The 13,123-nt window shown below is 42.4% G+C and overlaps 1 protein-coding gene across 1 annotated transcript in view; it reads right to left on the bottom strand.

Moving 5' to 3' along the window:
• Positions 1-2,172: 2,172 nt before the first annotated feature.
• The window catches only part of LOC109478137 (sphingosine 1-phosphate receptor 1-like), a 29,248-nt gene continuing 18,297 nt past the window's right edge, over positions 2,173-13,123 (bottom strand). Inside the window, exon 2 of the mRNA XM_019779625.1 lies at positions 2,173-3,664. Coding sequence (XP_019635184.1) covers positions 2,362-3,588 — 1,227 coding nt within the window. The 5' untranslated portion in view covers positions 3,589-3,664 and the 3' untranslated portion in view covers positions 2,173-2,361. The remainder of the gene's footprint in view (positions 3,665-13,123) is intronic.

The raw sequence follows: 13,123 nt of genomic DNA, 5'->3' as shown, positions 1-13,123 counted from the left end.
AGTTTTGGTATGCACTCCTGCACACCTCAAATGTACATATTACCTAGGGTATGTTGCAGTAAAAATATTTTAAAGCATACTATTTCTCAAGGTGGCGATATTATGGACCCTGGTGATATTATGGACACGGATGTTACCATGTTCAGCACCAAGGACAGGACCTGATCCAGATACAGTAACATTACTTGATGAGGAAGAAAACTTGATGACACAATTTTGACACAAAATTTGGAGGTGTTTGCTACCCTTTAAAACAGTCACTGATTAATGGAATATTGTAGTAGCCTTTCAATATCTAACCAAAGAAAAGTGTGAAACACGTCAACTTTCAAGCAACGAAAAATTTATTGGAAAGCGATAAGAACTTTGATACACTGACTTCAAAGTACTCGACACAGCCTAAAGTCCACATGACATACGTATATAAGAAAACAGAAGCACTTCACAAAGTAGTACACAACAGAAACGTTCGGTCAAAAACTGGGCTAAAGATTGTGAAGTCAATCACAGAATGAGACGTGAACATTCAAGTTACAGATGAAGAAAATTCCACGTTTTATATCACGATTTTTGTCACTTCTAGTTCTACTTCACTGACCACTGAACAATTCGGTCTAATATACATGTATCCTGGAACTTTGCTAACTACGTGTATGTAGACAATATATTCATTTATTGCTGAGGTCACATTTCCAAACCAGGGCCCGGTTGGGCTGTTTTGATTAACGAAGAATCAACAATTTGTATCAATAATATACCCAAGTAGTTCCCATTGTTAACGTTTTCAACTTTATTTTGTGCTTTGATGTCTTTTATATCATACTTTTTGCTCCAAAAGACTGTCCGGCCGGGCCCCGGTTTGGAAATGTGACCTCAGTATATATATTACACTTGCACATCACTGGCGAGGATTTTGACTTACTCTGGCTATATGGATCCACACACTGTATACTAGTACATTATCGTCAAATATTGTACAATGAACTATTTAGTAGTCATCTTCAGAAGTCAAGGACCAGTAGACTTGGATGGCGTTTTCAAGAAAGTTTGACTTTGGTGGCATTGTTGTCTTATAAAGTGCCGACCATACTGTCCAGGATGTCCCATTCTTTCTATCCTTGCCAGTAAACCATGCATTATGTACAAGATATCCTGTCTAAAGATATAAGGAAGTTTTTTTACATTACCGCTTTTAGCGCCAACTCGTAAAGGTTCTACGTAAAATCTAAGAGGAAAAAGATATAATAAAAGCGTAGCTTTGGTCAGATAACTTTTGTTCTCGATTGCCACCGGTGTTTCACAATTTCTATTTACAATATATACATTAACCATTATATTGGTGCAACTGAATCATATTCAACCAATATAGAATTACATACATCTTCTGTAGAGGCATATTTTCACACACATTTCATTGTGTCGTTGCAATGTCATGAAATAGAACTTCTATATATATATACTTTGGTTGAATTATTTACATTCTTTCTGACACACTCATATGATTAAATATCTCCATAGAAGTTCTTTCTCTCTGTGTTAGCCTAGATAATATACATAAAATTAATAAAAATGTCATGTCTTTTGGTCATAAAAGTCTTGCTAGCCTGGTGACCAATAGCCTGGATGCCAGACCCATCACACTGGGCCCAGAGTTATCCAGTGTGCACAGGTGGATTAGGTGACCATTCTTTGCGGCTCCAGTTCTACTGAGCATAGACCTTTCTTTCTGTTAGCCTATCTTTCCAGCCTTTGGTCTTGCTGATTACTGTCGTTCCTTTTATAGGAGGAACGCTGTTGTTCCTTCGGACGCTATTCTTTTTTACTTCCAGCACTGCAGAGATACCGGGGAGCTCCCGATTGCCTGGTTACCAGACCAGGTTACACGTACACAGTATCATGTCCGTTCTCTCAGTTTTTCAGAGTTGAGAAATGGTTTTTGCGAACGCTGTTGTTCCTTCGGACGCTGTCCTTTCTTTATACTTCCAGCACCGTAGAGATACCGGGGAGCTCCCGATAGCCTGGTTACCAGACTAGGTTACACGTATGTGAGTAACAACGTCCGTTCTCTCATTTCTACAGTGTTGACAAATGGTTCTTACGAACGCTGTTTTCCCTTCGGGTGCTGTTCTTTCTTACTTCCAGCACCCTAGAGATACCGATGGCGATGGCCTGGTAACGTAGGCTAAGTTGCACGTATAGTATCATGTCGGTCCTCTGAGTTCTACAGAGTCGACAAATGGTTCTTCCGAACGCTGTTTTGCCTTCGGACGCTGTTCTTTCTGACTCCCAGCACCGTAGACTAAGAGATACTGGGGATACTGTAGATACACGTATACGAGTTTCATGTCCGTTCTCTCAGCTCTATAAAGTTGACAGATGGTTTTTCCGCACGCTGTTGTTCCTTCGGACGCTGTTCTTCCTGTACAGACTCTCGCTACTCGCTGTTTCCGAGCCCCTTCTCGACAGGCGCGGCGCGGCCTTCTTCTTGCAGCAGAAGATGCAACAGAGCAGAGACTTGAGCTCCTGCCCCATCTTCCGGAGGCTGCAGGCGTAGATGATCGGGTTGATAGCAGAGTTCAACAGGGCGGGGATGGAACAGACGTCCGCTAGGAACAACATTCGCTCGCGGTTCTCGAAAGATGGAGTTTCGTCGCTGGAAGAGCTGATGTCCATGAAGATGAGAAAGATGACGGGGAACCAGCAAGCCAGGAAGACTCCCAGGACGATGGCCAGGGCTTTCGCCAGTCGGATGTCCGACATGCGCTGCCGCGGCGCCTCCTTGTCCGTGACTTCGGTAAGTTTCACGGTAGCGGCGCTGAAGGTGTAGGTGGCCATGCGTTTGAGATGGCGGCTGACGGATATGTAGACCCCGGCGTAACAGAATATAATGACGACTAGACTGGCCAGGAAGACAACCACGCACGTGATGCCGAAGCTCTTGGTGAAGGGCGGCACCGCCATCGAGCAAGTGGCGTCCTCGCACGCGTAGGGACCTTCCGTGCAGGTACAGTTGGCTGTGATGCAGTTCCAACCCGCTAGGGGCGCTATGACGAAGCCCAGCGACAGGATCCACATAATGACGATGAAGACCTTGCAGCAGTGTTTCGTCAGGAGGTTCTTGTACTTCATGGGGTAGACGAACTGCACGTAGCGATCTATGGACACCAGGACTAGACTGAGCAGCGAGGCCACGAAGAACGCTACTGGAAAACCCTTTCTTGCGATCCAACCCTCCCGCGAATCCGCGACTTTGAGGAGATCGTTTACCAAGAACGTGTACAAGAACACAACCCCCGCCAGGGCGTCCGCTATGGCCAGGTTCCCTATAAAGTAGTAGGTGACCCTTCTGAAGTCTCGCCTGTTTCTCGCGATAGCCCAGATGACGAGAATGTTCTCTAGAATGATGAGGACGGACACCCCCGTGCCGATGATTTGGACGACTCCGCCCTCGTCGTTTTTGCAGACTTCGGCGGTGTCGTTTGGCGACATTGTCGTGAAGTTCGTGACATTCGTGGAGTTGAGACTTGGAAAGGACACAGTGGTGGGCGTGGTCATCACCGAAGGGCTGTTGTTGCTAGGTAACGTCATGATTGGCACTTCAGTTGAGTCGTGCGTGGAAGTCCCGCCTACTCTACCTGGTCAGGATGTGCGCATAAGTAGACACCTGTAGAAAAGGAAACACAAAAATAACATTTTAAGTTTTTACAAGGCGACGCATCTAGATTCCTTTATATTTTGAATGAAAGAAACAATTCCTGACGGAATGAATGAAAGAGAAAGAAAAAAACGAACCAAACATTCAGTTTTCAAAGGGAACGCATGTAGATTACTGACATCATAAATGAAAGAAAAATTCCTAACAGAATAAATGAATGAAAGGAAAACAACACAAGAAAGCGACATTCAATTTCAAAAGGCCATATAGAAATATTATGACAAGCATATACAGCCGTATGTCCTTAGAACACTTCCTCATCACATTGGCTAATTTCTATACTGAAACCAAAAGAAGGAACAAGGAAAAGTAGCTAACAGGTCACTTACTGATCGACACACGGAAATAAATTCACTGTGAAAGTGAAGGAAACAGATGTTGATCTAGATAACCCTATGATAGTACAAGTCTCTACTATAGTGCACAAGGTATATGCCTGGAATTTACACATTGCACAACATCTGTTAAAGCATGCGTTAGGTTTGGTTTCTTCCTTTGCGGGTACCCTTAATTCTTTACGCATGTTTTAAGTTTAAGGCTTAAAGGTAGGATTTAAGATTAAAGATCGTACCGTAAGATTTGTATAAACAAGACAATTTGACAGGAAACAGACTTTGGGATTGCTGGAATTACGTCCCCTTTTCTCGTCCCGTTAGCCATACCTACCAAATACGACACTAGTAATATACTAACAATCATTTGAAGATATGCGTGTCGTGAGACAACCTTCAACTACTTAAACTGAATAACAAACTAATTTTCGAAAGTTGGAAAAACACGTGGAAACCAAGCCTTGCTTGGCCAAATCAGACACAACCACCTGCAAGCCAGATATATTAATCTCCAAGCAGATCCCTTTCGGTGGCAAAAAGACAGTATCAATTTGGCCAGGCAGTATCCATTAGCCAGAGAAGGTCCGCGGCCACCGACGGGTGGGGGTAGCGACAAAAAAGGCCATATATAAAAAAGGCAACGATCATTCCCCCACAACCTCTGCTTGGAGAGTAACGTGAACTAACTTCTCCACAGCTGAAATCTTACAGTCAACTTACCAACGGACTTAGTTCCTCACAGTTCCTCAAACAGACGTATCAAGAAGAGGCTACGATCACGAATATTCCTCAAAGAACCTGAGACATTTCCACACACCGTAATCACGGGTTGGTGTGTGAACACCACAGCGGTACGCCAGCATTTAACCACCACACACGCACTTGGTCCAAAAATAGACCCGGGAAGTTCCCCTTCTGAACCCAGGCAGCCCTGTCTGCGGCTGTTGCCAGGAGACGAACTGACGACATCATTCTAGGAAGTCACGAGAGAGAGACTTCCTGTTTTGTTGGGGCATGCAGAAGCTGGCTCGGCATTGATTCATAGGCCTTTTTTTTCCACAAGGAAAATCTAGTTTCCAAATTGAGCCGAGCTTTGATCTGGCTTCGATCCTTGGCTCGATCCGGCTCGAATCAAAGGCGAATCAATTCGGCTCAATCTGGATAATTTTATCCTAGAAATGTGGTCTATAGATCCGAACACGGGGTGGTATACGTGTATTTGTGTTCTAAAAATGGGCAAGAACTAGACATTTTCACGTTGCACTCATCTGTTACGGGGTGTTGCCTTTCTTGCTATTGTAATCTCTGTCAACATCCCACATCCCCAGAAAAACAATAGGACATGTTCTAAACAATACGTTTTGTTTCTATATAATCATTACATTCAGTCTTCCTGAATACATTCTCAAGTTGTGTGGGGTCGTGTGACGTAGCGGCAGAGTGCTCGACTCAGAACCAAGCGGTCCTGGGTTCGAGTCCCGACATGCCACCGATCTTGTGCCCTTGGGAAATACACGACTTTCCTCACTTTGATCAGGTGAAATGAGTATTGTATTGTATTGTATTGTATTGTATTGTCCCCTGTGTTGGTGGCGGCATTAATATAAGTTGAAAAAAAAACTTGAGTGTGCCGTCACGACGGCGACGTCTTGTGATTAGATGTTGGAATATTTAAAAAGAAAAGGCTTAGAGATAGGCGTGCCTAGATGTAGGCAGTACGCATGCCACTTTCCACTTCCCTTCCACGTTCTTTCCACGAAAAAAGGCGAGACAGCAAACCTCTTTCCTAAGATTAGTTGGGGTTAAAAGCTACCATGTACCAGGATTTTCGCTTCGGTTCAGGCAACATTTCTGTACTTCGACTTGTGAAATGGTTGCATCATTTCCTCCCGCAAGTACTGCTGAAGTAACACTAAATAGGTAACCAAATGTCTAAATGATTAACCTAAATATAAGAGGTGACAGGGAAGGTATTTTATCGCTATTGTATACCAAGTCACCATCCCACTGCTGGTACTCTAACTAATTTCCTTCATACACTGTATTTAGCAGAATTACAGAAATGTGTTATTTGCCAGCCCGCTAGAAAAGTATACAAAAATTGAATATTCTCAAAGCTGATATCCATTACATAGAAATTAATTTGATATACACTGGTTTAATTCAATTACTCATAACTAATAGAATTAGCGACCCACTCACTGAAAAGGCAATTGGATAGAGACACACATACTAAACTAATTACATATAACGTCCAACAATATACATGATGTAGAGTGCCATCCAGTTTCGTACGTCAATGTCTTTTTAGATCTGCTTTGAAGTTGATATGATGGACTTCTGAAGGCACCGAGGGAGAAATTACCGACAGAGTGGATCTCTGGGGTCTAAGTGCATTTTAAAATGCCGTAACAATCAGCTTTCTGACTGTGAAGTTGACTCTTCACGGCGGTACATCAACATCAAATGTCGTTACAGACAATGCGGACCGTCAGATGCAGAAAAATAAAAGCCATATACTTCACACACACTAATGAAGGGTACCACTCCTACTAGCCTCTACCAGGCTTCGGGAAGCGGCTGGAAAGAGTAGAAATCGGCCAAATAGAGAGATAACATGCCGAGGGAGTTGGTCTGCTGGAGATGACATTTGGCCGATTTCTACTTTTTCCAGCCGCTTCCCGAAGCCTGGTAGAGGCTACACTACTACTACTACCCTCTCTTTGTATAATCCAGAACTGAGTCAGCATTTTTATTTAAAGATGGAATAATATTTGTTCCTATATATTTGAAACACTATTAAAACTGAGATTCAGCATTAATACCAGCATTAGGCGTGTTCGTGATTCTGGAGTATCTCAAACCAAGCAAGGAAAATTGTAGCTGACAATTGGTAGGTACGCCCAAGGTTCTGTAGAATATAGTACTCAGGGACACAAAATAAACAATGTCATTCATAAGGCCAAAACAGGCACAAGATGTCTTAGGCAATGTCAATTACGTGGAAAAACACAGAACAGTGACTGCCAAGCTTTTGTCCCTAAAAGAATCCAACAAAAACAGATCGAAGAGAGTCGTGTTGCTGCACTTGTGTATGTACATGGAATAGGAATCGGCAGTGCTGGTAGCCTAACATAAACTACAGTCCTTTGCCTGTTTAGAAATAGTAGAATTTGGCCATGTGGAGAACAAGGAGTTAATCAGCTATTGAGTCCCACGTCTGAAAATCTTGACACAGTCGAATGCTGGCCGCTGTAACCGCATGAGTTCTTGCTGAGATCATTGTTGCTTTATGTATATAATGTTACTAAAGTAGACTCAGAGTGAACACAAGTATCTGTTCGTATGATTCTTTGGAATCCTCTGAGGTTGTGGACCGAATTCGCAGTGTGTGTTTTCAGTGTATGATTCTGGGGAATCTTTCAACGGACCGTGTTCACTGTGTTTTGTGATGGCAGCGGACTGAGTGAGTAGGTATTGTATGTTATAACATACACAAAACAGTCAAGTTGTAAATAGTAACGCCCCTTTCGAAGCTAACCATCGCCCCCTCCCCAACGGTGACCTTCAACTGTCAGTAACTTCGAATGCCTCACTGTGTACAAATATAGGTAAATATATCAAAGAATGTTTAGACTTTAGAACAAGTAGTATAAGTTGGTTCATCTATTGTCTTGTACGTATAGGTCAATTTTGTTCTACCCACGTATCTGTCTGTATGTCTACATGTAGTACCTTACGAAAGTCGCTGTACTTTTTTTGTTGTGTCAATAAAGTTCTTCTATTAAAGCACGAGAGGACTCTCTGATGCTGAAAGCTTTACAATAGTTCAGGCGTACGACCAACAAACACACACAATGGAACAGTTGGCAAACACGAACTCTGCCCAAACCACAAATAGACTGCTATTTGATGTGTGGTTAATTAAAGACAAATATTGACAACATCACCTGACCTCTAGGTCATCTTTAGTGACTGATGAAATCGGCGCTGCTGTCCAACATGTCAATGAACTCAAACGCACAAATTTACCAACAAAGTTGCCCGACAAAAGTCTATTATACAGAAATTATTAAGTAATTGTAGACACAATATTTTGACCACAAGAATACCAGGTAGGACATATTAAATCAGAATGTCATGTATGGGTATGTAATAACAAGCATATGTAGTAGCCATTCCATGCATCGTCGTATTGGGACACATGATCAACTTTTAAAACCAACAACAAGAAAATAACAAAAAACAAACAAAAGTTTGAAAATTTATACAGTCAAACCTGTCAGCAATGATCACTCAAAACCCAATGAGTTGACTAAATCAGTCACAATAGACAGGTGATCACTTTAACAGAGAGAATTATTAACGCTTGGGTCATTGGGAAGATAAGAAATATAACGGCCATACATGTATATGCATAACGTCCATGCGGCCACTGGTAACGTCGGCAGAACATAGAAACGAACGATCAATCTTGCATTAGAATTGTGCCTGTTGCAGACGATATCTTGCCCGGCGCAACATTAATTTTAAAACTATTGACGGGATGCCATACGTGAATACAACCTTAAACGAGATGCCCATCCCTATAAGAAGTAAGTGCTTTCATTGTAACATCACATATTGATTTTCGATGTAAAACAAATTATGGGGTCGGATTTCTGAGTGTCGTATACAGACTTAAGTCGGTAATGGACCGTTTTCCAGTTAATTAGGTTTTGTTAGTAGTGTTGAAAGTTTGAGTGCAGATTACGCTTGCGTGTATGCCATATCTGATTCATTTGTGTGTATGTCTGTGTGTGTGTGTGGGTGGGGGGGGGGTATTATAAGATATAACAGTTACTGTCATATAATGACTATTGAATGACCCTTGAAACCCTAAGGGGATAGAGTGAAATTTACATTAAAACACCCTTCCCTACATAGTAAATATGATATATCGTTGAAAATACCAGGACATATTGCACACAAACATTTAAACATTGCAACCATTCCATTTTAGTTTGAGGCAAAATTTTCTAACCACCCCCCACACACACACTTTTCCCTGTGTGACCGTTTGCCCTGACATTGAAATTCCCCCATTTTCCTTACAAAATGACATTACCTCATCACAGTTGAAGATGCAATAGCTCTTTATGGTGCAGACATTCTATGCACGATTGGAACAACATTACCGAGAAAGCACCCCGCAAACTACTGTGCCAAATACGACCGCACTGCGGTACGGTGTACCGACACACACAGAGCAAAACTGGCAGGACTTCAGCTTTACAGCACTGTCTGGGGAGGACAAACTACTGCGAACGTTATTAGCCTTGATAACCTGCCAACTTGAGAAGGTTGAACTTGTGTTACATGTGTATATCACGGACCGATTACGTGGGAAATTGCGAGCCTTGGGACATATCCTTGTCGAGTTAACCCCAATTTCGAATTCCAAGTGTGCTCAGGGGTTTAAACTTTTCACCTCGTGCACTTCATGAATTCACAATGACATGAAACAGACATTTCACTAATCTCCAAGCAGATCCCTCTCGGTGGCAAAAAGACAGTATCAAATTGGCCAGGCAGTATCCATTAGCAAGAGAAGCTCCGCGGTCACCGACGGGTTGGTGGGGATCAGGACAAAAAAAACCCCGGCCATATATAAAAAGGTAACGATCATTCCCCCACAACCTCTGCTTGCAGAGTAACATTTCACTGCAGTTACTCAAACGCCGCTGATGTTCATGTACGATTGGTATCGATTACGGAAAAAGAGCCGAAGAGACAAAATGATCCCAGAGTAGTCATACGTAGTATAGTAAAACCCAGAGAAACGTTTGGCTAAAGCTAGGCATCAGTCTGACCAGGTTTAGCCTACGTACGCCTACATTTCTGTACGAGTCGAATTAAATTTGAGTTAAATTTGAGTCAAGTTTGACGGCGGTGATCGGGAGGCCCTATTTGACCATATATGACAGGGGCTGAATTCGAACCAATGAAACAGGAAGAAATCACGTAAGAAGAGGAAAGCAGGGAAGAAAAACAGAAATCAACTATATTCCAACTTGTTATCGAAGTCATATCACCATAATTGTCTTCCCTGTAGCAAACAAAAGGCCATAAGCACTCTCCTTGTGCTCACAGACACGCTGCGTACTTGATTAAACCGCTTTGTATGACCAGCACTAGAGCGCTTAATGTATTTTAAGGCTCCTAAATGCATAGCAAACAAGTCTCGGTACAGAACATATGCATCGTGTTCTCAAATTACGGAAAATAACGAATACAAACACACACAGACATGTATGTTACTCTCCAAGCAGAGGATGATGGGGGAAGATCGTTACCTTTTTAATATGCTCCTTTTTTGTCGCTACCCTCACCATCCCCCATCAACCTCTGCTTGGAAGGTTTATGCATGTGATAAAATAACGAAGTTCTTACCAACAATAGACTGACCACCTGTTCTTGCTTCGCAGGCACGCGGCACGGCAGCAGCTAGCTATATCGCAGCAGCTTATTTAACACAATCACATACGCCCGTACTGCTATCTAACACACATACACCTGTACTGCTTCAATACCTGCGGTCTGAATGGCATTTATGTAGCTGCGGCGCCGAGTGTATCGCTCCTGACACACCCCTCACCAAACTTGCGTGGGCGTCCATATCTCCTGAGACACCATAGCCCTGCCTGATTCCTTACGCCTACCTACTTAAGACCTTAATGGTCCCGGCACCAGGCCATGCGTCAGTTGAATACATCTTCAAACACAACATCCATTACCAGAAAATCTAATCATACATATGTTTGTTCAGACCCAAATCGATCTTCTTTGTGCTCTGACGCTACCTTCAGCGTCGATTAGTAGAATTAACTGTGATTACTGGTAAAATTTAGGGTAAAATTCCCCAGATGGGCGTCATAGATTGATAAATTGCTGAATTACATACAATGTTTGTACCACAAAGAGAAAGCAATTATACAGAGCCACTAATAAGAGTTTTGAAATAATGAAGTGATATTTTACGGGTTCAAAATGAATAATAGAGGTAAGGCACTTTATATCCAGGAAAATGTGAATTTCCCTTATAAGGATTTCTTTTTTAAGAGAAATAATTAAATGATATCTTAAGGGTTTATTATAAATATGTAGTAGAGATAAGGCACTTTTTATCCAGGAAAATATGGATTTCCCTTATAAGGGTTTCTTTTGGTGTCATACGTCACGGTACGTTTAAAGTAATTGGGTCGCGCTCGTTTCTGACCACAGGAGAGTCTGAAAGGGGCCAATTAATGTTCACCCATGTGGGCGGATTTTTCCTTATAAGGATTGGTGAAGACCAGGACTAGATTTGCACCCAGGCCGCAAAGACTGTTCGCCCACTTGCTACGATTTCCGTGCGTCATTCTGTCAATTTACACACGAGACGACAGTCCCTTTCTCTACATGCATACGTATTCATATCTAGCCTGGGTGCTGGCCATCCGATATGCAACCGCAACCCCGAAAAATATGGGTTGCCGTTATAAATCGGATGGCACCCAGGCTAATTCACAACAAGAATTCTTTGTAATCACCCTTAATATCATGTTAGATACACGATAGGGGAGAAGGGTTATGACAATACTTTGTCTGAGGAGCTTTTGCAGGAAACGGGAGTGGTACAAGAACGTATATCTTTAAAAAAAATGTAGCTTTGGAGTGAAGGATAGTCTGATAAAAACAAAAAGTGACTCGGTACACACGGTGACAAATTGGCTTTCAATCGTAGAACAAATAGCTGCCATAGCCGGTTTGCTGACTGGCAAAACTAAGCGTAATCGAAATTGTCTTCGGGCTGATGATAAAATCTCATTGACCGCACTGGTTGTAAAACAAAACATGCAATTTCACTGCATGCCATCGTGGAATACTATCACAACATCCAGGACACAGATTTTCAAGTCCTGAGGGTGGCATCAAAAAAATGCAGTAAGCCTGAAACCACTCCAAAATGTCGAAAACACATCATTCATACGGTCTACAGTGTATGATTTGGTGTGTTTTCTATGAAAGGCTAGAGCACACAAATGTACGTTGCCCTCAGCTGTATTACACCCTGACAACACTATCATCACATAATAGCTGATTCTGCATTGTATTGTGGCATACTATCACAATATCTAGGGTCTCGACACGTGTGCTTTGCAAAGTTTTCAGGTTGTCCACAGGGTGGCATCAAACAAATGCAGGAAGCCTGAAACCACTCCAAAATGTCGAAAACACATCATTCATACGGTCCACAGTGTATGATTTGGTGGGTTTTCTAAGAAAGGCGTGAGACCAAACAACGCTACATTGCACTCATCTGTATTATCCTAGATATCAACGGTGCATTTGGTAGGTCAGGAAAGTTTGCCATTGGCATTGGAGGCTTTTACAGCGATAACTGTGTCTAAAATTCAAGCCAAACCAAGTAAAAGTCAAGCCAAGTAACTGGCTACCAAAGTGCATCAGCACAAGGAACCACTTTACAGTGGGATCGTTAGCTTTCAAGAGATAGATAGATAGAGATAGAGAAATGGGGAGATAGAGAGATACTAGTAGATATAGATAAACAGAGAGAGGGAGACAGAGAGAGAGAAAGAAAGAAAGAAAGAGTAACTAGCCTGCACTTTGTACTGACTACAGAGCGTAACCAACAGAACGGGGCCTGTCCTTGGTGCTGAACGCCATCAACAACCTGAAAAGGATTGGACCTTTTACAAAATGTTCCACTTGGGGCCGAATCTGGCGAGAGAGATTAGAATTGCCCTTCTACGACTAATCTCTGCCTAAGTTTTGAAACCAATTTATTAGCTAAGATATCTCTAGATGATGATGAAAGAACAAGAAGAAGAAGATTTTGAGCCCTGTTACAAGCTGTAAAATCACCTCCAAAGGGGCATATGAAGCCACTCTCTGTCCTTTACCGATCGATGACTAAAGTAATCAGGAAGTGTGGTTCACAGATTATCGGCACGATTTCGTTAAGTCCTGAATGCCGGTGACGCCTGTGACAGGCACGGGTGAAATCTCGCCTACAGATTGAGTGCTGAGATAA

The sequence above is a fragment of the Branchiostoma belcheri genome, unplaced genomic scaffold (genome assembly GCF_001625305.1).
Source record: "Branchiostoma belcheri isolate BF01 breed outbred unplaced genomic scaffold, Haploidv18h27 scaffold42, whole genome shotgun sequence".
NCBI classification, from domain to species: Eukaryota; Metazoa; Chordata; class Leptocardii; order Amphioxiformes; family Branchiostomatidae; genus Branchiostoma; species Branchiostoma belcheri.
This window is presented reverse-complemented; position numbering and strand designations above follow the sequence as displayed.